The following is a 27,734-nucleotide window of genomic DNA, read 5'->3' as shown; positions in this document are numbered from 1 at the left end:
TTAAGTGATCAGTAATAAGAATAGATTCCCTAAGAGAATGTATCAGTATAACCATCATCACCTTTGTCACCTATTTATAAAGGACTTTTTGCATTTGAAGAAACACCTTTTTAATTTTTAAGCTTTTCAGTGTACTGATTTATAGTTGACAAAAATAGTGTACTAATGTATAATTTTTTAAAAACTAAATTTTCAATTTTCAATTTTTAAAAAACTGAGAACTAAAATCAAAATAATTTAAATGAGATTTAGAGAGCGTTAACATTTTTTTCGTAAAACAAAATAAATTTTATTTATTTTATATATTATAAAAATATTTTTAAAATTATAATTTGGTTTTCATTAATCAGATCAAAAAGAAATTCCCAGCGGGTTCCCATCCCCCGAATGGTTGTATACTCCGTTTTTTTCCCACTTCTCACCCTCACGCCGCAAGGGAGGGCGAAAGAAGCAGACCACCATTGTTGGTCATCTTCCAAGCTCTCTTTCTCTCATCTTCCTCTTTTGCATCACTTAATAGAGTGGTGAGTGTTTGGGGTTTTGTCTACTTCATTGGTCCGCCATTGTCATTGATGGTAAGGTTTTCGTTGCCATTACTTGTCCTGCTCGAATGGTTGCTGATTCCCTTCTTCCAACGATATGAATTTGGGATCTTTATCCAATTTATGGTTAATGGATTGCTACTGATTTCAATTTGGCAGCAAATTCGTCACCATGGATGTCTTGCATTCGCGCGGTCGTTCCCAGCAGACCTCCATTTGCTGTCACAGTGTCTAAGTTCTGAATAGAGAAGAGTATTAGGTGTCCCATGTTTGCTATACCAATATTGCCTCCATCTCGATGAAATTTCGGGGTTTGAATCGAAGACCTTGGACGAAATCTTGTGATACGAGAAGAACTACAGAGACTGAACGTATAAGTGGGCGTAGAAGTAACTCCATTGATGGCGTGGGGAAGCGGATGACCCTCTTATTCGTCACATCCCGATCTTCAAGTGTTTCAGTTTCCAACATAGCCGTTGCCCATTACCATGGTCTTGTTCATGTAAGATCTGACCCGAGGCCTTGGGAGGATAAAGAGCCGATTAGAAGAGCTGAAGCTTGGTTTGTTAAGATTGTGTGTACTATTTTTGTCCGCTCAAACTCATTGGATAGATTTTTGGGCTATTTTAGTAAGTTCTTGTCTCCTTCACTCGTGTTTGAGGTTATTAAGAGGCTAAACAGTCCAAAGTTGGGTTTGGGATTCTTTTTATTTACTAGGGAAAGATTGAATATCACTCATTCCCGCTTGACCTATAATATGCTTCTGAATACTCTCTGTCGAGATGGTCTCTACGATTCAATAAAAATGGTGTATGACTGTATGAAGTTGGATGGGCACTTGCCTGATAGTTGGCTGTTGGGATCTTTGGTGTCCTCTTACGCACTAGCAGACAGGTTTAATGTTTCGAAGGAATTGCTTGATGATTTTAAGTCCAGTAAGTTTGAAATAAGTGCTGTTGTTTATAATGATTTGTTCAACGTCTTAGTAAAACAGAAAAAAGTAGACGATGCCATTGCCTTATTTAGGGAACATATGGGATCACATTTTCGCCCAGAAACTTGCACCTTCAATATTCTAATGCAAGGTCTTTGCAGAGCAGGAGAAACTGATGAAGCCATAAAGTTGCTCAATGACATGAGCAGTTGTGGTTGTTCCCCTGATATAGTTACATTTAACACTCTTATACATGGTTTTTGTAGAATTAATGAGGTCAATAGAGCAAAGAATCTACTAGAACAAGTTTATTCAAAAGGTCAGTTTGCCCCGGATGTTGTTACTTACACGACACTAATATCTGGTTATTGCAAGTTGACTAAGATGGAAGAGGCCGCTAATCTTTATGATGAAATGATTAGATGTGGAGTTAAACCTAATCAAATCACCTTCAATGCTCTTATTGATGGCTTTGGCAAGGCTGGTGACATGACCTCTGCACTGGCCATGCATGAAAAGATGCTCTTCCATGGCTGTGTTCCTGATGTTGTTACTTATACTTCCCTAATTGATGGATACTGTCGAATTGGACAGGTGAATCATGGCTTAAACCTATGGCATGAAATGAATGCCAAAAATATCACCCCAAATTTATATACATTCTCTGTTCTTATCAATGCCTTGAGCAAGAGCAACAGATTGCAAAGCTCGTGAATTTTTAAGATTATTGAAGCTGAGAGACATTGTTCCTAAACCATTTATGTACAATCCAGTCATTGATGGATATTGCAAATCTGGGAATGTTGATGAAGCTAACGTAATTGTAGCAGAAATGGAGCAGAAAAGGTGCAAACCTGATAAGGTGACATTTACAATTCTCATTATCGGGCACTGTATGAAAGGAAGAATGCTGAAGCAATTGATATCTTTCATAAGATGTTGGCAGTTGGTTGTGCTCCTGATGATATCACTGTAAATTCTTTGAGATCCTGTCTTTTGAAGGCTGGAATGCCTGGGGAGGCTGCCCACATTAAGCAAGCTCTTGTTGAGAAACAGACACCTAAATCATTAAAAATGTCTTACCATCCAGTGACGAATACAGATATGCCAATTGTAAGAGGTCATTAACTATGCCTTTTATAAGCATGTAAAGGTCCAAGTTCCTTTTCAAACTTTCATGGAAGACATTCAAATAATTATTTTTGTTTTCTTAGGCTTATCCTCTGATTTTTCACATGAAAATTATTCCTTTAAATCCTATATGTTGGAAGGCCCATTCCTCAAACGTCATTATCTTCTCATTTTGGCAATATTACATGTTTATAAGTAATGGTGACTATCAAATATCAAGACACAAATGAAGAAAAAAAATGAAGAGATGAACTCCTATGTAGTTATAAACCATGTCATTTTCGTATACATGTTGATACCATATATCTCTTCAGCCAGTTAAATATGACAATCACGATACATGTTGCTTTATTCTTTTGCATTTAGAATCTACATGCACTTTCATGTACCAAAGCTTGAAATGTTGTATCCATATTGCAGAAGAAAAAGTTTCATGCGTTGATCCTTCCATTGTTATACTTGCCTATCTATTAACTACTTTATTTCTTTTTTGAGTGACAATAATATTACTGTTTACGTGTTTTTTTCAATACTGTGCTGTCTGAGGTCGATGAAACTTTGTTCAGCGTTTTTATTAGTTTATCTTTCTTTCATCTGGCATCCATTAACAACAGGCACATGCAAATTAAAGGGTGGTTATCAATTCTCATTCTTCAGCTAAAAATTAAAATTGTAATGACTTCAGATAATTTACATACAATATTGTGTCTCAGTAATATAATTTCTTGTTTTCACAGGAGATCGTGGTTTTAAAGGCTAATATTAAATGGTAACATGGTTTTCAGCTTGCTTCTAGCTAATGCTTTTTATCCAAGACGATGGCAGATGCAAAGTTTATGTATGATGGAAAATTTTCCATGAAACCTAAAAATTGTCGATTTCTTTTGCTGTATCTAGTGATTGTATTTCCCCTGCAGCTTCTTTGAGATTTATGATGTTTTGATTCTTTTGAATGGTAAAGCCCTTCATAGATCAAGGTTCCAATCAGATGAGTCATAAAGTTAGGAGATTTAGAGCTGCATGGCTGCTGAGCAATTGTTTCCATGATATTTCAAAAACTTTGATTTATAGCACTCTTTTGACCTCTGATTTTATTGTTGTACAGCTGGGTTTCATTTCTTCCAAGTGAAGAAAAAGAAAGAGTTGGATGAAAAGTAATCCAATCGACTAATACACTTGGGCATGTAACGACTCATTTTTTCAAGGAACAATGCTACCTCTACATGATAGTACCTCCGACTGCCAGTTGATCGAGCAAAATTTAAAGGAAACAGCAGAGCACATAGCAAGTAAACCTCCGACTTTATACTATGATTAAATATAAGAACTGGAGGAAACTGAACTATTCACAAACCTTGAATAGTTTGATTCCCTCTTGGGCTCTGCTTTTGTTGTTTTTCCCCTGCTTCCTTTTATATCTAAACTTGAATTTCTAAGTTCAAAATTTGTCTTATCTCAGATCCCACTGTGAGTTGTTGCCTCGGGTGTAAGAAGAAGCATTCAATTGAAGCAAATCAAGAGGGAGATAACGATAAATGAATGAAAGAAACAGCACCATAGAGAGAACAGGAGGCATCACAATAGCCTATGAACACAAGGAACCTCTGTTATTCTTCCACCGAGTAGATCCAAGGCATTGCATAGGTAATCCCTTTTTGATTTATCTTTTTATCCCGTTTTTGAGTTATTTGGGATGACTGGGTTTGTGTCAATCTGAGTTTCATTCTTGAGTTCATCTTTGTCACTCTGGCGAGCTGATTCCAATAAAAATTAGACTTTATGACATTTGGACTCTTCTGGCTACCATTTGTTACCTTTTTATAATGTCTTTGCTTGATCTCTTGCCTGGACCTTTGAGAATCTTGGGTGGGGGGTGATTCTTTTAACTAATACCCATGTGATGATCACACTAAAATGATTGGAAATTTGTGTGACAGAAGTTCAGACTTCAGAAGTTGTCTGCCATATTGAAGTTTTGGTGTTCGTACTTGAAAATAATCCTTCCAGTCCTATTTATAAGCTTCAATTTGACTTTGTCTTAACATTTAATGCATTTTTCTCATTTTGTCCTTAATTATTTATTCTCTCTCTTTTGTCATATTCTTTCCTATCACATTTTCCAACACATTTTCTTTCGTCTTTTTTCTCATTTATTATAAGGACATATTTGGAAACAAAAGTATATTTCTAATCTACTTATTACTTTTAACTAATTTTAACTAATAGTTTTTATCCATGAATTAGTTATTTGAAGCTCATAATAAGGATTTGAGGGAGTAATATATTCCAGGGCAATAAAATCTAATGGTACACTTCGATTACTCTATAAGTCACTAGACATGGCGACATGGTACTCCGGGATTTTCTTATAGTGAAAAGGCAAAATGGTTGGTGAGCAATTATTGTTCTAGGACATGTTCTGTTTTCCTTTACGTAATTCTTATGCAGATGGTAATATGTGATCATTTACCAAATGTTGTTTGACTTGTTTCAGTAGATCTTTACTAAGATAAACCTGAGGTTTGTAGTATGGGATGGAAGAAACTTGTGCTTTACTATTATTCATTTTCTTTTCATTGTTGAAACTGTGATGGGAATTGGATGCTTTAAGTTTCAAAATTTTTCTTGGCTTTCTCAATTTTTGGTCATTGAATGCAGGGAAAATTCATAATAAAATATTCTGTTACTCTAATTTGACAAGCTTGCAATCTTCTTCTTCTTCTTCTTCTTCTTTTTGGTGAAAGAAGCCTGCAATCTTCTTTAGTTGGTGATTCCTATCTTTGTCTTTTTTCTTTTTTGACTCAATTTCTATTTTTGTTCCTCTAATTTCACAAGCTTACTGTCTTTTTTGATTTCTACATCTTAGGAAGAAGAATTAGATGGTTTCATATATTGCTTTTCTTTGCATTCCGTTTCTCCTTTTTAAAAGATGTATCAGCTTTGTCATATTATACCTATATATCTTCTAATATATAGACATTGAACTCTTTATAGTTTAGTTTGTAGTCTTCAAAATGTTGTTGATACAATTGGGACACTAAAAAAAGTTGTATAGACATTGAAGTCTTTATAGTCTAGTTTGTAGTCTTCAAAATGTTGCTGATACAATTTGGACACTAAAAGAAGTTGTATATGCCGATAATGTTCCTGTGTAAAATTCAAATCTCAATTGGATGTGCTCTTGTTTCATGTTTTTTTCCAGGCGATGTGTAAAAGCTTTGAGCTTCTGTTATGGGACTGAATTCCATTGCAGCTCTGAACAATCCCAAGTAGTATTGGTGATAATTACCTCTCATATGAAGCCTATCTCTTTGATAGTCTTCCGCAAGTAGTTGGAGAGGTCTATTAAATATTAATGAAAATATCAAAGGAGGATCTACAATGTAGAAATTCTAATGCTGCTATTTGGTTTTAGATAATGTTTAAAGGATTGTTTTATGGTAATATTTCCAATCCAAGATTTTTTGTATTGACAAAAGTGAATGTATATGAAACATTCAGAAATGGATTAGGACAAAGAGAGAGAAGGAATAATGAAATTGATGTCAGTTTAATTTGGTCCTTTAAGTTTTATACACAATTTTAAAGTTTTATTTGATTGATTACATGGGACCAATAATTTCTTCTGCAATTTATGAAGAGATTGTCATTGAGATAAGGTTACACTATTTATGTCCAAGATTATATTGTTTTCAAACCATAAGGACTAGTTGTGTGTATTTATGAAACTTTTAATAACTTAATTGATAGAAGTTAAACTCTAGGAATCAATCCTGATAACTGGGACAAACTCGAGGGTCAAAAAGTTTTCTTTACCCAAGAGAGAAAAGAGGCCATATTAATTTTAAGTAGAAATTTATTATCAAACTGAGAAGTCAGGAAAATTATTGGGGCAAGATGAGTAAACTATATTGAGAATTGCCATTCTTTTTCTCGTGTAAAATTTGTCATGGTGACATGGGTCATGTATATTGATGGCCCTTTTTTCGTGAGATGCATTACCTAACATCCTATCCAATCCATGAGGATCTTTTACTGGTTTTATTGGATGACTGTTGTCATGTTACATCATCTGTTGGAACTTTTCTATAATGGCAACAAATGGTAAGCAAAATTTAATGCACTTGAATGTTTCAGAATGCTTTCGCTTCAAAACCAATCCTTAATTATGGAGTGAATGGACTTCATATGAATCCAGACTATGAAGTAATTGTTAGTACGCCAAAAGATGTACTTCTTCAGATTACATATACATCTGCACAAACATATCAATACTAAACTCAAACTTATGATGAGTGGCAATTAGAGGTGGTGATACGAGTTGGGTTGATAGGAGTTGGAGCTCATGTGAGTTAGCCCTAAAAAGACTACCTCCTAACTGGTTAACATCTAACCAATGCGAGCTTGTTAGGAACCTGTCAACCTCCATTTTTTCTTCATTTTTACGTATGTAATATTAATTTTCAAATTAAATTATAAACTTTTATAGACTAAATTCTAATTTTGTATATTTTCATGTAATTCCATAAATAAATTAATCTCAAAACTTACAAATATAAATATATAATTTTTTTAGTAGTTGCTTTATTAATACAAAAATGATAAAACAATAAAGAAAATGAGAAATCAAATTTAAAATTGAAGTTTCTAACAAAATATAAAGCTATATTTAAATTGAGTGAAAATAATAATTTTTTCTTATTAAAATAAAAATAAAAACAAAAAAAAAATTATTAAAAAAAAGGCAACCCAGCTCATGGCAAGTTGTGGTTTGACAAGCTGCAAGCCAAAAGGTCCGCATTAAAACAAACTCACATTTTGCCAATTCAATCCATCATTTTTTGACAATTAGACTTGCAGGTTCAAACTCATTATCAGCTTTAGGGTGTGTTTGGTATGAGGGATTTGAGTGGGAGCGAGGGAAGGGGAGGGATTTTAATCATTTCCCTTGTTTGGCAACACACAAAATTTTAGGAGGGGAGGGAAAATTTTTTAAAATTTCCCCTCCCCTCCCCTCTTCAATCTCCCCTCCAAAATTGGGAGGATTGGAGGGAAAGTGCAATATTTTTCATATTATAACCATTATACCCATATTTTGTCATGTTGTGACCATTATGTCTATATTTTGTCATGTTGTGACCATTATGCCCACGCCTTAAATAAAATAGAGCAAATTGTCCATATTAAAATATTTTTCCCTCCCCTCCCCTCTTTTTTTATAAATCCAAACAAGATAATATTAAAATCCTTCCACTCCCTCCCCTCCCCTTCCCTCCATTAAAATCCCTCCCCTTCCTTCCTCTCATTGACCAATATACCCTTAGACGGCATTAGCACTGGAGGAATTTGCCATTGACATAGAAAAGTAGAAGAAAGTGGTGAGGAGGCGGTGAAAAAAATTGTATGGAATCATTGATCTTCGGCTTATCTCTGAAAATCTTTTCCTCTGACTTTTTTTATCCTCTTCGTTTGTAACTTTTTTTTTTCTCTTCGAGTTGGTCTTTATCTCTCTGTATCTTCTTTCATTCAGCCATGATTTTTCATTGACCATTATGAGTAAGATTCTACTAGCTTAGTGTGACAATAAATTTTCAAGTCCCATTCATATAAAAAATGTGTACTGGTGGTTGCACACGTTTAAATTATTCAACGTTTCTGCAAGAAATTCTCTGGTGAATTTAATACTCTGTATCATGTTGGTAGGTAGAGAGAGGGAGGGTGAGGGAGAGCAAGACAGTCTTGGATTTAGAAACCTGAATAGCACAGTAACCACACGTCACATGCTCACATTTCACCAGTAAACCAATCCTTTCGGGTTTATCCCCGATTTATTTAATAATCATAAACACTTAACATACTAAATAAACGGGAAAATACTATAATAAAGATATAATCGCTTATATAGACAAATGCATAAAAAGAAATGAATACCGAACTAAGACCATGACCTCAGATTGAAGATGTCATCGGTTATTTACAAAGATGATTAAGAGCAGCAGCTAAGAAAATTCCGTCGTATTATTCACTTGCAGAACCCCAAAAAAACTAAGTAAATAAATAAATGACAAACGACCCGTTGCGTTAGCGTTAGCGTTTACGGTCCTCTTGCAAGTCATCACTCTCAACCTCCACAGGCACATTTATCAAAGCACAATTCTCTTCTGGGTAACTTCCAAATTAGCACCGACAAACGATCTAGAGTAAGGCTTCTTGGTGGTGCGACGCCTCTTCACAGCCTCTTGGGCAAGGTCCTGCACACACCACATACACAAACAAGAATCATGCATTTGATCAATGAGAGATCAGACATTTCAAACAGTTTCAGAATACAATAAGCAAATACACACATTCCGTTTATGTGCTTAATTCTGACACCTCAATGCAGTAAACATTCAAGACAAGCAAGAAGTCACCCATGTAGAAACCAATAATTTTTTATGATCTTAGATTTATATGTTTTATTTAGATATTTTGAATTCTTTACAATCAAGGAAATTTAATATGTGGAATTGATACAAGTTAAAGGTTGACTAAAACTATCGGTAATTTTGATCATAGCAACACCTTCTTGTGTTGCTTCCTGTACATGGCAGTCCAGGTGAGTTTTGAAGGCTTCAAACTGTTGTGGAAGTACCTTTCGCATTTTGAGCTGGCAAACAAAAAGACCTGATAAAAATATAAAAAGAACCCATTTAGTGAACAATAGGTCATCATATGAGCCCTGAAAATGAAAGACTGATCCTATTGAAGTCACCTGAGAATCAGAGCGAACGAATCTGATGCCTTTCCCAGGGTAGATCTTGCCCCCACTAAATTGACAGAGCTCCGTCCTGATATGCCAACATCAAATACCAGTTAAAATAATTAGAAAAATGATTGCATGTTTTTATTATGATGGGGAAAAAAATAAAATGGCGCTTGGTTTACAATTTATTCGGGGAGTAATACTGAGTTGTGCAATAATAGCAGTACCACTCAATCAAAATCAAGTCATCATAGATAAACAGATAATAACCACAACAATCAGTTCAAAGCACGAACTTTTTCATCACAACACCAGAGAGGCATGATTGGCAAGTGAAGTTATTCTTGTCATCTCTTCAATGCCTATTGCGTATGGTCCAGCTTGGAGCTTGGGAAAACAGAAAAGACAGGAATTTGCAATGGATCTAGCTGGATAGATCAAAATTTTCTAAATGTTGAGAAATAATCCTTTAGCAGACTAATTTGTTACAGGGAACGAAGTGGTCGATAATTCAATTTTTCATTTCCAGTGTTTCTAAGGAAAGATGTTTTATATCCCAAGTAAATACGAGCATTTTCACACATGACTATACATTTTCCATAATGCTCGATCGAGAGTATGGCCTTAGGCCTCTTTCTAACTTAGAAGAAAGTCCCTTTTCGACAGGGCATTGCATTGCACTAAGTTTCAGAAACTTCTCGTTAACTGCTTGGCTCGATGAGTTCATCTGGAATATATTTTCCTCCAAAAAGTTTCAAAATAATGGACCAAAAACGCGAGAAGAATGTCAGATAACAGTATTCCTAGAGATCATGGTTCAGCAAAAGCTCCTGATTATGCATAGCGCGCGCACATATCAGAGAGATGAGATAAGAAAAGAAGGGAAAATTGGTACTTACTTGAGAACCATAGCGGCTGCCGGAGATTGCCCTGTCTTCGCCTGTTACTATGAGAAACCCTGGAATGTGAATGTGGCGGACGATATAGCTTATAGCCTACGTATCAGGTCTTATAACTAGTACTAGAGTAGTATTTATAAATAAAAAGCGAAATTGACATTGGGCTAAGTCGGGCCCATAAAACAGAAACAGAAGCGGACATTGGGCTAAATCGGGCCCATAAAACAAAAATAGAAGGGGACATGGGGCTGAGATCGGTATATGGATCTATTATCTAATTTTCCCCTTTTTTTAAGGGTATTTTAGGGGTTGCATGACTTTACCTTTGTATTTTTTACGTTTTTAAAACAGTTTTGTTGAATAATTTTTTTCGAAAGAATTTTTGTATTATTTGAATTTTTCGTTGATTTGTTTGAATTTATTTTGGATCTTAGATTTTGAATCTTGGATTTTGGATCTTAGTTATTTCCCTCTATGCAGGTATAAAAACTGGAAAGCTATGAGGATTAGTATCATATAAAATCTGTTGCAGATTTTAGATTATTTTATTTTATACGGATATTATCCTCTTCATGTATAGATGGCTATCCAAAGTTTCAATTTTTTTCTTTTTTGTAAATATACGAATCTGGAGGAGAAAATAAGTACTAGTATAATATAGAGATAATGCTCAATGAATATTATTATTTTTATGAGGAAAAGACAAAATGATATTTAAAAAATGAATATTATATATATTTATATATAAGAGGCTACAGAAATGCGCCATGCAAGATTTTCGAAGATGTGCTTAAAAACAAACAAAAGCATCCATCTTTTGCTTTTCTGTTCTACATCATTTTTTATTAGCAATGGCATCAAATGTCAAATATCAGAGTAATAGTAAAAAAGGAGGATTACAGTGAGGTTCTAAAAAAGAAAATAATTGCTAAAAAGTGCAACAAGTTTCAAAATAAAAAATAACAAGGGACTTATTTTGTTATTATCTTTTTTCTTTAGGACTTTATTATAATTCTCTCTAAAAGAAAGGGATAAAAGAAAAGTTCATAAAGTTTTTTTTTTTTAATACAAATGGAAAGTAGAAGAAAGTGGTGAGGAGGCAGTGAAAAAATTATATGGAATCATTTATCTTTGGCTTCTCTCTAAAAATCTTTTCCTCTAACTTCTTTTATCCTCTTCCTTTGTGACTTCTTTTTTCTTCTCTTCAAGTTGGTCTTTATCTTTCTCTATATTTTCTTCCATTCCGCTGTGATTTTTCATGAAAAAATAGCAAATAAAGATCCCCCAATATGTGAAATTGTGATTTGAGACCCTCAATTTGAAAAATGACAAATAAAGATCCAGTCTCATATTACAAATATGAAATCTTGGTTAAATGTCTGAAATGCCCCTTAGCCAAGTTGTGATTTGGTCTATTGAAGTTATCATTCGCTAAAGTAAATTTGTTATTTCCATAGTCAACTTGTTATTTAGCATACTTTCAGTCAAGTTGTGATCTGGTCTACTAAAATTATCATTCGTTAAAGTGAACTTGTCATTTCTCATAATCAACTTGTCACTTGGTCGATGGACATTTCAGATATGTCATGAAGATTTCATATTTAAAATATGGGACTATGTCTTTATTTGTCATTTTTCAAATTGAGGGTTCCAAATCACAATTTCACATATTTAGGGGTTTGCATTTGCCATTTTCTCATTTTTCATTGACCATTATGAGTAAGATTCTACTAGCTTAGTGTGACAATAAACTTCAAGTCTCATTCTTATTTAAAAAAAAAGTGTATTGGTAGTTTTACACGTTTTAATTATTAAACATTTCTACAAGAAATTCTCAAGGGAATTTGATGTCAGTTGACATCACAAATAACCACTCGATACTTCTTGATTATCCTGTATCACGTTCATAGGTCAGGGAAGGAGGGACAGGGAGAGCTAGATAGAGTCTTGGGAGGGAGGAAGAGGGAGAGCTAGATGAAGAGTCTTAGATTTAGAAACCTAAATAGCACAATGACTACATCACATGCTCACATTTACTAGCAAACCAATCCTCTTGGGTTTATCTTCGATTTTAAAAGTACTTAGATAGAAATCAAACCATGGTTTCAAAGGCGCTTTTACGACTTACGAAGAAAATATATAAAAGAGTTTATCTCGTTTTATGAAAAATGCTTTTTAGAAGCACTTTTGAGAGTTACCCAACACTCCCTAATAATCATAAACACTTAACATACTGGGAAAAAACTATAATAAACAGGAAAATACTATAATAAACATACGATCGCTTATATAAATAAATGCATAAATAGAAATGAATACTGAACTAAAACCATGACTTCAGATTGAAGATGTCATCGGCTATTTACAAAGATGATTAAGAGCAGCAGCTAAGAAAATTCCCTCGTATTATTGACTTGCGGAAAAAACTAAGCAAATAAATAAATGATAGAATAAAAGACAAGCTAACAACAAAGGAGAATATATTCAGAAGGAGAAGCATCCAGATTGTAAACTACTAAATTAGATTCAAATCAAACAGCAAAGAACAGAAGTATGCATCATGAGGCCACGTCATATGAGACTTGAAGAAGCAATTTCATCCTCGTTGCGTTTGCGTTTACGGTCCTCTTGCAGGTCATCACCCTGAACCTCCACAGGCACATTTATCAAAGCACAATAGTCCTTATCCACTGAAAAACGGGCATTGATAGCTGGATCCACCGGTTCTGCAACATCTATTGAGATCAAATCATTCTGCTCTGCAACTGAAAGATTACCATTATTCTTAAATTGTTCGTTAATAGGAAGATCATCACTGTTTCCACCCACAGGATCATCCTGAGAGCTCGTCTCTGGAGTGTCAACAAGAGCTGCAAGGAAAGGCTTGGTAACATGATTTTCCCGAGAGATGAATTTTACATCTAAGATTGATGTTTTGAAATCCACCACAGAGGAACCGCATGAAAATCCAAGAACATTCTCCATAATATCTTCGTGAGAGGCTTTTTTTGGGACTTCTGTCGCTACTGTGTCTGTACAGTCAGTGTTCACACAAACTTCTCCCTCAGTGGAACTACTAGAGACACTATCTGTCTGACACAGCTTAGGAATGTCACTCGTGGATGATAAACTATCATGTATCTGAACACTGATATTTCTGCTTTCGTTATCCTCCACAGTATGCTCAAAACTTGTTCCTGGATCATGCTCAGCTAGGACGCCAGGTTCTACACGCGCCTCTTTCTGGTCATCTTCTCCAGCGCTATGTTGGCAATATTCTTCACCTTTTCTGTTTCCGAATGAACACTGTTTGAAGTTGACTCTTGCAAGCTGCTAATATTCTCCGTGTCTTTGAAATGGTTTGAATCATCATTATTTTCTATCTCATATGAAGTTCTAGGTGAAGCATCATTGTTTTCATGATCATATTCATTTATAAACTCAGGGGCTCTGACTACAAGACTTTTGGTATACCTCGGAGTTTCTGAAGTTACAGAAGATAAAAATCCAGCTAATGCAGAAGCTACAGCATCATCAATTGACATATGCTGCCTCTCTTTATCATTTGAAGCTGTTTCTAATCCCAGTGTTTTATTTTCTTCTTCATCCTCAGCATCAAGAAACTCAGGAGCTGTGACTATGAGACCAGGGTGCAATTGAGTAGCATTAGCTGAATCAGAACTATCGTTAGAGGAGACAGATAGTCCTTCAATATGAGAACCGTTCTTGTCTGGTTTCAATCCTCCAGTGACACTACTACCATGACAATTGTCACATGAGTTAGCATCTGACTGAGTGCAGGAACTATCTGGAGCATAAGTTCTAGAGCACGATGGGAATCCAGAATTCTGTAATTTGATGGTCAGTGTTTCAAGCTGCTGCTCTACTTGCTGGAGCCTAGCCTCAATGCTGCTTATGGGCATTAGCATTTTCTCTTGAAAGCCCAAACAGATTGCTTCCATTTTGTCCATTCGAGACACAAGCTGCTCCAGGGCCCTTTCCACATTAACACCCAGACAGTCACTACGATTTTTCTCCACAGCCGTAGCTTTTGAGGGCACATCACTGTCGTTGCTCTTTATTTTAGTAGCTTGTGAGGGTGTTTCACTCTGGTTGATCTCTGTTATAGCAGCGGGGGAGGTTGTTGTAGGATTGCTATCAACAGAAGCATCTTGCAAGAGCATGTCTGATTGAGATGGACCCACACTTTCTTCATTCACCTTTCGAAGCTCCCCTTCTTGATGATCAGTTTTGCTAGCTCTTCCTTCTGGCTGGGTGTGAATTACAGAGTCACATAGATGACTTCTTCCCACATCAACTTCTGGAAAATATAGCTTTTCCTTTCTAACAGGTGGATACTTCTCATTTATGTGGCTCAGAGCAGTTGTCTTTGATAATTGCATCAGAGTCGGAAGAAACATAGACATAAGAGAACTGCCAGACGAGCTTTCTGCATTGCTCTCTTGTCTTTCAGAATCAGCTAGAGCAACAGGATCAGCAAACACATAAATCTCATCAATACAAATACAGCCTTTATTCTGGAGTGAAAGCAGACGAAGTGTGACAGAGATGCAGGGATTTACATCAGAGGTCTCTGCGGTAGCCTCATAGAGATCCTGAAATTTTCCATCAATCAGCATGTTCTTTATTATAAAAGAAGAAAAATTACTTGAGAAAAATAGAGGAAAACCACAACTAAGGGAAAATTACTTCGTCGTAGAAAGAAATAAAAGAAAAGGAACATGGTGAAAAAGCAAAAGTTAAAAAAGAACAATATGCCAAAAAGTCTTGAGTATGGCTACTATTATTTAATGCCAAATTTGTCATCATTCCATAAATAAAAGAATTAATTATTAGAAGAGAAAGCACCCATGGCATTCAAAATATCCTCCTCAGGCAAATATTGTCATCCTCGAAAGCTCTTCTTTCACAGCGAGATTTGTGATGCATGTACGTATTTTGTGTTGTCGTTTTAGAGTGACCAACAGTTAAGGAAAAAGACAGCAATTCATCAGAGGCCAATTAAAAAAAAAAAAAAAAACAGAAAAGGAGAGAACATGATGGAAAATCCCATTCCTTTTGAATCAGTAAAAAATCACTAGGTCAGCAAGAAGTCAGATGGTTGAAGAAAATACAACAAACAAAAAACAACTTTCGAGACTTCTTCCTTTGATTTCTATCTGCTCCTCAGTCTTCTCCATTCTCCATGTTTTACATTTATACAAACAGCAAAAGAGAACATCGACACAATCCGTTGCTGAATTGATTGCATTATTTATCTTCCACTCTTGGTTCTTTTAGCCCCCCAAATGTAGAAGAAGACAATTAATATAACTAACAACAGTGGGTTGCACTCCAAGAAAGAGAGCAAGAATACCAAGAAATAAAAAGAGTAATGAAATCAAATGGCATAACAGAATGAGTAATCAATTGGAAAGACTGGATCAGCACACCTGACTGCTTTTTGCTGAGTTACTACAGGATTTTGTTTGCAAACCATGGTTTCCCCTATCCAACACAGGAGAATCAGGAATTTTTACATCAACCCAGTCATCTTCACTTCTATTATTTTCTTCAGCCAACTCTTTGTTAAAGCCCTTAATATGTGAAGAAACAACTTCTTCAACATTTAATGCATGAAGAACCTCTCCATCTCTAGCAGCAATGCCACAGCGAACAGTACAGAGATACTCATTACTACTCTGCACATCAGGTTCACAGTAAATTTCATACACTCTGGCTGTACTTCGAACATAAACTTGTAAGACCTCATGCTTTTGTGCAAAGCTAACTGCAGAACAAGAAATCTTCCCTTAAGTAGCCAAAAGAAACATTTTTTTCCCTTAAAGAAACAAGCAATTAGTATTCAACACTAGACATGGAAGCAAAAGGCTCGGCTCAGTGGATTCAACTAGATAATGGAAAACACACATGATATGCTTAATCACAACACTGATAAACGACATTTGTGAAATGATTGAAGGATCTATTCAAGGAGGAAGAATGAGGAAGGAGAGAAAATGAGAGAAAACTTCAACTCACAAGACCCCAAGTTTAGAAGAGGCTAGAGCTACACAATAATTTTTCCATGTCAAAAACCCAATCCATAATCAAGTGCTAACTAATAATTAATTTGATTATTAATTCCACGTATTTAAAAAATAGAAACTTGAGAAGGCACTTGCTCCATAAGAATAAGCATTGCGGAGTTGTGGAACTTGCAAGGTCACTAAAAGAAAAGGTATCTAGTTCTAGCTTCCAAAGAACAACCATAAAGAAAAACGCCATCCAACAGAATTTTCAATTCAACAAAGATGATATGAACCAGATCAATGACCCCTAGTACAAAAACATCACACGTAGAATTCAAATGGAAACTTCACAAACTCGAATTCGCAAAGCATGCCCAAATTTCACCAACATGCTAATATATGTTAAAAAAGAAAAGAAATTCAGCACCACACATTCATGAATTTTGCCAAGATATTCATCCGACCTCAAGAAATTGAAGATGGGATAAATTTGTCAGTACTGTAAAATTTACAGCTTGAATGGAAACAAAAGGTGAATCAAACTTGGGGCTTACTCTTGATCTCGCAAGGGCCAGAATCAGCTGAAGCAGGATAGAGGATAAGAGAGGATTTAGGTGTCGAATCCACAGTGGTCGCTCCTACTTCATCGCCAACTTCATTGGCCAGAGACAGTGAGGATTCGAAGGTGATACAATCTTTGAGAGAACCAGAAGCAATAGTCCAGTTCGTTTGCGAACCCCAATCGGTCATGCCGATCTTGGCCTCCGACTCCATCACCATCGGAGTTTAGGAATGAAAATAATGGAGATATTGAGAAGAAGATGCATAGGATTTGATAACCTGAAAAACCAGGCAGCGTTCTTTTTCCTTTTTTTTTTTATTAGACATAAGGGAAAATGACGCGAAAATAACACTTCGGTATGGAAAAATCAAAATAGTCATTTAAATTTGCAAAATATCAATTTAGACACAAGTGACTAATTTGAGATTTTTAAATTTACTGAAATGATCATATTACCTTTTATTTTATTTATTCTTTTTTAAAAAACCAAAAGCTTCCACTCGTTTGCCGGTCATTGTAGCTCTATTGCCGGCGGCGGCCGCCTTCACCGAAACTATGGCAGTCGGTAGTAATTTCTTTGAAAATTTATACAATTACAGTAAAACAGTTAACAACTTTTGTAACGTTATTAACAAGTTCGATATAACAGTTAATAACAAGTTTTCCAAAAAAATTCAAAAAGTAGCATTTTTACAATTTCAATAATACCTTTAACAAGTTCCGTAATTGTATTAACAATTTCAGTATTACATTTAACAACATGTTTTCTTAAAAATTAAAAAAAATATTTTCACAATTTTAGCAACTACTTTTTTAAAAAAAATTTTACAACTTCAGTAAAATAGTTAACAAGTTTTGTAATGCTATTAACAAATTCAGTATAACAATCAATAACAGGTTTTTCAGAGAATTCAAAAAGTAGTATTTTTACAGCTTTAGTAATGCTATTAGCAAGTTTCATAACTCTATTAACAGGTTCGATATAGCATTAACAACAGGTTTTTTAAAAAATTCAAAAAGTGACATTTTTACAGTTTTAGTAATACAGTTAACAAATTATGTAATGATATTAACAACTCTCATGACTATAATGACTGCCTAATAAGTGAAAAAAGGGGAGCTAATATTAAAATATCAACCTTTATGAGGGTTGTTAATATCATTACATAACTTATTAACCGTGTTATTGAAACTGTAAAAATGTTACGTTTTGAATTTCTTGGAAAACCTGTTATTAAATACTATACCAAATTTGTTAATAGAGTTACGGAACTTCTTAACGGCATTACTGAAGTTGTAAAAATGTTACTTTTTGAATTTCTTAGAAAACATGTTGTTAACTACTATACTGAATTTGTTAATAGTATTACAAAACTTATTAACTATTTTATTAAAGTTGCAAAAAGAAATTTTAAAAAAAAGTTGCTAAAGTTGTAAAAAAAGTCTTTTTTTTTAATTTTTAAGAAAACCTATTGTTAAATATAATATCGAAGTTGTTAATAAAATTACGAAACTTGTTAACGGTATTACTTAAGTTGTAAAAAATGCTACTTTTTGAGTTTTCTGAAAAATCTGTTGTTAACTGCTATACTGAACTTGTTAATAGCGTTACAAAAATTGTTAATTGTTTTACTTCAATTGTAAAAAATTTCAAAAAAATTGTTGCCGGCCGCCAGAGCTCTGACGACCGATTGTCGGCAGTCGCTAGAGCTCCTACAACCGGTTGGCCAGTAGAGCTTTTGGTTTTTAAAAAAATAATAAATAAAATGAAAGGCAATATGATCATTTCAGCAAATTTAAAAATCCCAAATGATCACTTGTGTCTAAATTGGTATTTTACAAATTCAAGTGATCACTTTGGTATTTCCAAGTTGATGTGTCATTTTTGTGCCATTTTCCCATAAAATAATTATTAAGAATAAATAAATAACTATATTAATTATACAACCGTACGCCTTGGTGAGTACACATATATGACAGAATGTGATCCAAAAGATACGAAAATTTTAAAAATTTTAGAATGCAAATGTTAACATACATGCATATATAATTATTTTCCTACTTCTTTCACAAAAAATTAATAAAATTATTTACATACGTAACCCATAAATCAACTTAAATAAAAGGAAAAAAAATTCATATTGAATGTTTTGAGTCATAAAATATAGATCTTAAAACAAATTACGTACATGACTAAAGCATATATAATAAGTAACAACTTAAAAATAAATTTTTCGTCCCCCCCCCCAAAAGTACATATTTTTTCTCTCTCTCTCTCTCTTTTTAGATGGATGGTATAGCTGTCAAAACAAGTCAAGTCAATAGGAGCCAAGAACTGGCCCTTGTATTTTTAAGAAGTCAAAAAGAAGTTAAACTCTAAAAAGATTAGCTCCTTAAAAATAAAAAAGTCAGGCCGTTAAGACTGAGAGCTAACCTTTTTAAACTCACTTATTTGCTTATTATTATCAAGATATTTATATAATTGTGGATTAGTTGTTTATGGACAAGTTTAAACTAGAAAATTATTTAGAAGAACTAATGCTTAAGCCAAATAATTAAAAAAAATTAAATGTCTTAAATTAGTAGAATAATAATTAAAATTAATTTTCAACTCTTTCAAGGATAATGGCTGATATTCTTAGTATTTCAATCACTACAGTAGCTAGTGAATCTTCTTTTGTTTGTTGGTTCATATATTTTAACAAAGTATAAAAATTCTCTTATCCTAACAAATATTCAGACTCTTATTTGTACTCGTAACTATTACATTGTTTTACTTTAGATAAGAGTTATGAAAACAAATATCTTAATATTTTCATCACTTAAGAAGAGCCCTCCAGTAGTAAAGAACAATCAAATATTATTGATCTTGATGATTATGATGAAGATGAAGATAATAATCATGTTGATGTTGCTAATTTTCAACTGCTTGGGTTTTATCTTTTTTGCTTTTGTTGTTTTATTTGATTTTGGTTTTTTAGAGTTTGGACAATAATTTATTAATATTTGATACTTTTTATATTATGTTTACTAATATTTATAATTTGAATAAATTTTTTTAGAAATTTTATTGTTTTATTTTTTTATTTCAAAATAATGGAAAAGAATTTAAATTTTAAAAAATAACAAAAAAGGACAATCCTCTTACATTGTAAGCCCATATGTCCAAAGACCGGACTTTAATAATATCATAATTTTGATACATGCATACTTTAAGAGGCGAGCATTTTTAAGGCCCGATCCTTCAAGAGCTAGTCTTTTAAGACCGAGCCAGCTCTTATTAACAATTGTAATGGGGGGCGCATCATATTGCAGCGAACTTTTATTGGCTAATATCCACAAAATAGCAGCAAAATCAACCACCACACATAATAGCAAATTCCATCTTTTGCTTAAAGTCTCTACAATGAACACATTAATATCAAAAGTCAATCGCTTACAACAAGCAGCTAACCAAAGCATTAATATTTTAACGTATAGAATTACACTAGACCCACCACTTTCTCTCCCAAAAATGGACTTGAAGAATACATGAGCCCAATTAAAAATATAAGGGAATAATAACAATATAACTGTACCCAAGACCTCGATTTGAAGAATACATGTAAAACTCAAGCATATATAGCATCTTGTTCTCTTGTACTTGTGTATGGAGGCGGCAGCATACTATCTATGTTGGCAAAAAGATCTGTGCGACCACGTCGTAGCTCCCCAATAGGTGAATCCAAGACTGAGTCAGGAATTGCCACAAGGGTTTCTTCTAAAAATGATTTGATTGTCTGCATGGGTCCAAGAAAAGTTCATTATTTTACACATCTGATGGAATAACTGGAGCTCAAAGCACATTCACATTGAACTGTATATTGCGATGTAAGATTTTTTTTCGCCAAAATAGGGCTACAAACTGTATAATTACAGGATCTCAAAAACAAAATCGTGACCTAATCATAAGTGATAGCATACTAGGAGACATTCAATAGAAAGGTCCTAAAGCCCAACAAGCCCTCCAAAGTGTTAAAAAAATTTCTAGATCAAGAATGCTTACAGGGATGATGACATGGGCAATTGCACATGTCGAGCTTGACATGACACATCATAGACCACCAACAAAGCCATCATGGCTTTGAGCCATTGGTATATGTGCACTTGGATGCTAAGAAAAATAAGAACACGTTCTAAGAGCCCAAAAAGAGTGTTTGAACCCAATTCCCATGTTATTAAAGACCCAAGCACTTGATTAGTTCAGATAAATATTTCAATACGTGGACATCCCTAATTTTCAAGAGAATACACACATCATAGTACGGATATTTCTATTGCAATGCCCCATTCTGTGCACAAATCAATTAGTTCAAGGGATAATCTCTCCCTGTCCCTGTCTTTTCTAGAGAAAGAGGAATGTTCAGATTAACAGAATGAAAGCAGGATGGAGTAATCAATGTTAACTATGAAGCCACGTTGGTGCTATGTAAGCACTTTAATTTTTAAAGTCAAAAAAACATATTCGAATAAAATAAAATTAAGACGCTAAAAACACAATTTTGCCAACTAGACTTTGTCATAGCAACCATACTGTGCAATTTTGGAATGCAGCATCTGCTTTGCGCTTCCAAAGTCCATTCCCAGGCTCTGAGTAGAAAAAATTAAGCAAGGGCTGCATCGAAGTAAGACGATATCATCTGATAGAAGAAACTAGCATATTGGAGGTAAACAGTAAATATCATTAATGATCTCTGTAACACATAACATGTAATAAGCAGATGAAAGGAATTGGGGGAAAAAAAACTATAATGATGTTTAATCTTTAACCCCTAATAGAGAATGAGAACCGTTTAAGGAGTCCCAGTATTGAACCGCAAGAAGAAAAGAACAAAAGGAACCTATACATAACTATTTAAAGTCAAAAGTGTAACTAATAGTATATTCCTTTTTTGGTTTAAAAGTATAGTAGATGTTAGGTATGGTTGTTAATATCATGCTACCCGGGAAATGACATGAATAGCAAAGGTACATTATTTCCTTACCTTCATTATATCTCGCACATTTGGCTTACGTCCATACATTCCCAACACTGTGTCCCCATACACTTGGTATTTCTCAAGAACCTTTATGATGGAAAAAGGTGAACTCTAATTAGCTCAGAGATCAGTTCAAGAATTGAGCAGATGAATCCATCCAAAACCAAAATTTTATAACTGAACCTGACGACGTGTAAGACCACTGCTTGGTTCACCATAAATTGCAGTATCAACGTGTCCCAAAATTTGCCAAGGGCTGTTGAGATGACCAATAATTGTATCAATATATATGCAACCAACATTAAGAATATAATAAAACGGTGAAAATATGAACAATCAGGAATGATTATCACCAAGAATAATCAGTATATGTATTACCCCCAGAGAAAAAAAATATATCATTATTTTCCTTACATTATTTGAGATATTAAGGTAGACACGCAATATTTTCTCCCTTTTAACCTTATATTTCTTTTAATGACGATATACATGCGGCATGCATGAGCAAACATGGTGAGAGAAATTTCAGTTTTAGTTGCTTAAAAGATAGATTCCTGATATTTTTTAAATAAAAAAAAATATAGACGCTAAACTTCAAACAAGTTAAAAATGTTGTATCAAACACTTTATGTACTTATTGTATGCTGCACGTCCAACCATAACACCATGAGCTCCAGTTCTTCGAGCTTCATTGACCTACAAGAACAAGCAATAATCACAGAACCAAATAAATGCGTCACCTATGGGAGAGCAGTTTCAATGCAAGATAATGCATTTACATTCATTACTTCTACATCACCACCAACTTATCTCAAAAGCCAAAAAGGAGTAAAAGAGACTTTAGATTAAACAACATTAGCATCAGAAATACCAACATATTCATGGCACTTCTTCACTTAAAATTTAAGCATGAAAACCACAGAGCAATGTCAGAGAGAAGAATGTTTATATCATGACAAACACAAGAGAAATTGGCTTTCATATGTTGATAGTTCTAAGTTATGACAAACCACAGAGCAATGTCAGAGAGAAGAATGTTTATATCATGACAAACACAAGAGAAATTGGCTTTCATATGTTGATAGAATGATAGTTCTAAGTTAAATTCAGAGGGAGCTTTAGTAAGTCCCAAATGACCTATTATCATGAACCAGGCTTCAGTTCTAAGTTAAATTCAGAGGGAGCTTTGGCAGATACATGATAGATTAAGGATTTAAATCTAAGATATCTTGCTAACTATACAAACCCCACACCATCATCACACCTAGCAGCTTACACTTCATCTATACTTTTGTCAGACTTTGGGCTTGGATCCCCATAAAATTAACAATCAAGACATGGAGCAAGCCGCGCGGCCAACTCCTGCCAACAGTATAAAACTGATTATACATTAACCACATATAATTAAACAGTAATCCAATTACTTTGGCAGGAAATGAGCATCTAAAGTATAAACCAGAACCAAGAATAGTATCAACTAAATTGATTTTTCAAAACTCATCAGAGATTATCAGTACCAAAAGTAACGGTCAATTTCAGAGGTTAGATAAATTTTCCATCATCATAGTTACTTGAAATGAAAGCAAAAACATCGATACAACAATTAGGACAATATTAGAAAAGCGGCCATCTCAGAGTAGAATTTTGGAAGCATTCTTCTCAATCAGTCACACCCAAACACCCAATCAAAAATAAGAGGAATACGATAACCAAAGTGAGAAAAGAAAACCAACCCCACTCCTACCCAATGGCACAGAAGGCTTCATATACACGCACATGCTATATCTATATAGCTAACTCTGTTGTTTTTTTTTTTTTCCTTTTTTGCCCGAAGACAACTCAGTATTCAACTACAGCAAAATTCATACATATAACGATACAAATAGTACCTGAAATATTTGCATTGTTAAAATAACACAAACAGGATTTAATGATTTTGATTGTTATTCACATAAATACAGAATAAGCAGTCTGAGATTTCAGACATGAACCTAAAAGTAAAGGAGCCTCCTTTTTTTCTTCTGTTTGTTTGTCTTTTTTTTTTTTTTTTGGGTGGGGGGTGTTTCCTTCATGAAAATGCAGGTCGTGAAATAAAAATTGGTCACAATGACCACAGCTCACCTCATCAACACTGGTAATGCCACCATTTATGGTAAATGTTAAGTCTGGAAAGTCACGTAATAAACCATAAAAATATTCATATCTGCATAAAAAATGAAAAATCATCTGCAATTTTATATACAATACTACCTTTGATCCTTAATATAAGAGCTGATTGACTAATTTGAGTAAATTAAGAAAATTAGTTCTGTTAGTTATTTATAATAAATAGGTGTTGTATTCCCTAAAATACCCTTACTAATAATGTGTATTAGCTAAAACTACTATTTGAAGAAACCTTTAACATGTATAACTATTATAAGAACTACCATGGGAAAAAATGGATAAATATGAAGACAAAGTAGATTAAGGTCTTATATTTAGGATCAAATTGAATGTCAAACCAGCTCTTATATTAAGGACCGGAAGTAGTATAATATAACATGACTACAAAAATTAAATTTTACTATCACATACTTCAAATGGGGAATACTCCGATTTTCAGCAGGGTTAATGCCATTAAGCAGTGCCTTCCTTGAGTGTATTATGAAATGCTTAGCGGGTGACATGGAAGAAACCTTGTATATGAAATCACCTGATAGGCAATAATAGTGATGCCAGCCAATTCAGTATTCAAACCCAAAATAATAATATCCTAAAAGAAATTAGAACTCAAGATAATCCATTCTAATTCACACAAATGACAATCTTCAATAGGTATAGATTAAGACAATAAAATACCATTACAAAAGCTTTCATCATGCTGAAGAAAATGAATACAGAAAGACAATATAAACAGCCAAGAGACAAGGATAGAAAAATTCCATTGGAAGTGCTCAACTATAAACTATTTTAGCTCAAAACTAAAGTGGGGCTGTACAAAAGCTGAGAAACCCAGATAAGTTTATAAACAGCGCAACACCCTATGCTTTTTATGTTCACTATTAGATGCCCCAGTAGGGAGCTATTAAGCTAGAACTACAAGTTCAACTAAAAGGCTGATCTGTAAGGATAAGAGAGACTAGCATAAATGACTCTCCATTTCAGCTGGTTTTCTCCTATGAAAGAACCATGATATCTGAGAGACAAACAAATGGACACTGCATGTATAATGAATATTAACATAAACAATAATCTCTAGAACCTCCATCAGAAAGACTTGCCGTTCAAAGCATTCCTATCCTCTATTCATATCTCATTCTAATTAAGTTTTTTTCCTTTTTATGGTTACATCCCTTTGCTACTAAAAGAAAAATCATTTTTTATATGTAGCCTCCCATTATTAGCATAAGATTACTGATCGCAGCCCTTATATATTCTTGTCTCATATCAGCAAGTGATTAATTAAATTCTGATTTCCATGAACTTTAATAATTTCTTTTTTTTGGTGAATGAACTTTAATAATTTCTATTACATAATAACACAGCATCAATCATGAGATATTGAAATCAGTACCCAACATGAAAATAAATCAACTAGACACCTTTTTGAATAAATTATAGATATAAGGTATTCTTTAAGCACAGCAGATGTTAGCAAAATATGGAAAACATTGCAATCACAATGACATGAATCTGCTGTACTATCTACAATACAATTTTTTTATACTCTTTTTGAAGAGGAAAATGAATCCCATTCATAAAATCCTACTTTTCCTGCCTTCAACTTGAATAGACAGAGTGTTTAGAGAAGGACCTTACACAGCTCATTGTAAGAATCATGATCATCAACACCTATTCGACATTTGACACTGACAGGCACATTTGTGTTGGCAGCAATGACTGACATGGCCTCAGCAACAAACTTTCCTTGTATACAATAAATGTCTACATTAATGCAAATGTTCAAAGGAAACTTAGACATTTAATCTGTTCGCAGGTCATGCATTTAGGCCGCTTCCTAACCTTTGGATCAAGCATAAGACGCACACCAAAGCACCCCTGCCCAGCTACCCTTGGACTAGGGCATCCACAACTGACATATGATAAAGTGTCTCGGTCAAAGATAAGCAAACAAAACGTTCAACATAAAGGTTATACAAAGTATACGAACTTAAAATTGATCTCATCATAGTTGTAAGCATTTGCAAGTTCTGTTGCTCTTGCCAAATTTTCCAAATTACTCCCTCCAATTTGAAGCACAATAGGATGTTGATCTGGAGAATATGCCAAGAATCTGTCCTGAGCAGAATAGACAAAGCAAAAGAATCAATGATTTTGATGCATCAATTTAACTAGAAATGATGTTGGCCATACCAATCCCATTTATTTGTGCTCTTATGCACTCTTAACTGGTAAGAGGTGAATTATTGGCTTATCTACAAAGAGTCAATGTGTACATAATACACATTATACCATTAAAAACTCAGAAGACACTACAAAAACTGCAATCATGTAAACCTTTCATATAATGCTCCCCAATTCCTTTCTGTTTTTATTTTAGGCATGAACAATTACACTGCTATTTAAAAGTTTACCAGGTTGCCGTTCTGATAAACAATTGTTTCAGCTGCAAGCATTTCGGTGTACAACCAAGCACGTTTTGATATGAGGCGTGCAAGAGTCCTATAGTGATGGTCTGTCCAGTCCATCATTGGGGCAACACTGAAATACAAGCAACCAAAAACAAGACCAGAGCAGTTACATAAAATCAACAAATTATCATGAGCTGATGGGAAAAAGAAGAAAGAAAAAAAAAAAAAAAACAGAAGCACGCATACACACCTAAACCAAGGAGGAAGGTAGTGTTTGGCAACCATCATTGATTTACCATGTGACTGTTCGTTCTGTGTACGAGCAGAAAAGAACCTCGACCTGTTGAATTTCCAACGAGATGAACCTACTAACAATCTGCAACGGTTTGTAATGATATTAGAACTTATAGGAGTAGATGAAACTGCCAGGTAATATCCTGCAAACTTCATCATTCCTTTTAGTAAACCATAGTCTGCTCCTTCAGCCACCCCTCCATCAAATAAAACCATTTCTTATACTGTAACATAACAATTGGTGTAACCGTGCAGGTATATGCAAAAAACTTTTAGATCACGAAATCCCACCTGTATGAACTTTTGGAAGATTACATGCAAAGTGGGAAAACCATACAATATTACACACACCAATTACAAAACGAATTTTAAGAAAAATGCTTGCATTCTCCAAGTATGGCGACAAAAGCGAATATTCAATTATTAGTACGGTAACAAGTTTCAAATCAGCAGAGCCACTTATAAACCATAAACATTTTTTCCCACTTCGAGAAAGGAAGTGCTTGAGGCATTTTATCAAACAGTATGCAAGCAAGCAAAAAATTTCTAGAACGTTTAACATAAGATTATATCAAAGAGCATTCTAAAATTTACTTGGATAAAGAGAACAAAGACAAGAGTCCGATTCTTCCTCGGCCTTCGCGCCGGATCTCGGCGTCCACAGAATTTCGGAGCTGAGCCGCGAAGCCAAGGTGAAGTTTTCATGTTCAGAGTCTCAGAGATTCGTGTACTTCCATCAATAAGATTCCAACTTTTCACTCAATTTAGGATGCGTTTGGATGAGCAATTGCAAGACTAATTTTTATTGCATCTGATTTTTGCATGTAAAGACTAATTAGTGTAAAACTATTCTAATTATAAAAGTTAGTTGGTTAATTTGAAGAGATTAAAAAAATAAATTATTATAAGAGTTAGTTGACTAATTTGATAAGATTAAAAACATAAATTAAGTTAATTATTTGTAATAAATAGACATTGTCTTTCTTAAAATATCACTGCAAAT

General features: G+C 34.1%; 2 protein-coding genes and 2 pseudogenes across 4 annotated transcripts; 1 reads left to right on the top strand and 3 right to left on the bottom strand.

The window, feature by feature from the left end:
• The first annotated feature begins 461 nt into the window (after positions 1 to 461).
• Positions 462 to 6,174, top strand: LOC114738917 (pentatricopeptide repeat-containing protein At2g06000-like; annotated as a pseudogene).
• A 2,191-nt stretch (positions 6,175 to 8,365) lies between these two features.
• On the bottom strand, positions 8,366 to 10,334 carry LOC114738924 (60S ribosomal protein L24). Its single transcript, XM_028926986.1, has 4 exons — positions 10,252 to 10,334; positions 9,362 to 9,437; positions 9,172 to 9,273; positions 8,366 to 8,858 (listed from the first exon to the last, which is right to left on the bottom strand). The coding sequence occupies exons 1-4, from the start codon at positions 10,260 to 10,262 to the stop codon at positions 8,751 to 8,753; spliced, it is 297 nt and encodes a 98-aa protein (XP_028782819.1). The 5' UTR covers positions 10,263 to 10,334; the 3' UTR covers positions 8,366 to 8,750.
• A 2,236-nt stretch (positions 10,335 to 12,570) lies between these two features.
• On the bottom strand, positions 12,571 to 17,086 carry LOC114738925 (uncharacterized; annotated as a pseudogene).
• A 3,349-nt stretch (positions 17,087 to 20,435) lies between these two features.
• LOC114738922 (tRNA-dihydrouridine(20/20a) synthase-like) lies at positions 20,436 to 27,426 on the bottom strand. 3 transcript variants are annotated; one of them, XM_028926984.1, is made up of 13 exons: positions 27,326 to 27,426; positions 26,688 to 26,813; positions 26,441 to 26,567; positions 26,017 to 26,144; positions 25,869 to 25,938; positions 25,665 to 25,767; positions 24,441 to 24,558; positions 23,985 to 24,066; positions 22,498 to 22,559; positions 22,047 to 22,119; positions 21,870 to 21,950; positions 21,419 to 21,499; positions 20,436 to 20,624 (listed from the first exon to the last, which is right to left on the bottom strand). In XM_028926984.1, the coding sequence occupies exons 2-13, from the start codon at positions 26,723 to 26,725 to the stop codon at positions 20,457 to 20,459; spliced, it is 1,131 nt and encodes a 376-aa protein (XP_028782817.1). In that variant the 5' UTR covers positions 26,726 to 26,813; positions 27,326 to 27,426; the 3' UTR covers positions 20,436 to 20,456. The 3 variants fall into 3 exon arrangements, with proteins under 3 accessions (XP_028782817.1, XP_028782816.1, XP_028782818.1); XM_028926983.1 differs by lacking the exon at positions 27,326 to 27,426 and having other exon boundaries at positions 26,688 to 26,890; XM_028926985.1 differs by lacking the exon at positions 27,326 to 27,426 and having other exon boundaries at positions 20,514 to 20,624; positions 21,419 to 21,474; positions 26,688 to 26,890.
• Between the last annotated feature and the right edge of the window lie 308 nt (positions 27,427 to 27,734).

This window comes from Neltuma alba, unplaced genomic scaffold, assembly GCF_004799145.2.
Source record: "Neltuma alba isolate B1F8T4 unplaced genomic scaffold, ASM479914v2 tig00013723_pilon, whole genome shotgun sequence".
NCBI classification, from domain to species: domain Eukaryota; kingdom Viridiplantae; phylum Streptophyta; class Magnoliopsida; order Fabales; family Fabaceae; genus Neltuma; species Neltuma alba.
Note: the sequence above shows the minus strand (reverse complement) of the source record. Positions and strands in the feature narration are given on the sequence as shown.

Coding starts and splice junctions, on each gene's coding strand:
- LOC114738922 (XM_028926983.1), bottom strand. CDS start 26,890: ATGATGAAGTTTGCAGGATATTACCTGGCAGTTTCATCTACTCCTATA. Junction 22,560..23,984: donor GCATTACCAGTGTTGATGAG/GTGAGCTGTGGT, acceptor TTGTTCTTGTAG/GTCAATGAAGCTCGAAGAAC. Junction 22,120..22,497: donor GGACGTGCAGCATACAATAA/GTACATAAAGTG, acceptor TCATCTCAACAG/CCCTTGGCAAATTTTGGGAC.
- LOC114738924 (XM_028926986.1), bottom strand. Junction 9,274..9,361: donor TCGTTCGCTCTGATTCTCAG/GTGACTTCAATA, acceptor TATTTTTATCAG/GTCTTTTTGTTTGCCAGCTC. Junction 8,859..9,171: donor ACAGGAAGCAACACAAGAAG/GTGTTGCTATGA, acceptor TGGTGTGTGCAG/GACCTTGCCCAAGAGGCTGT.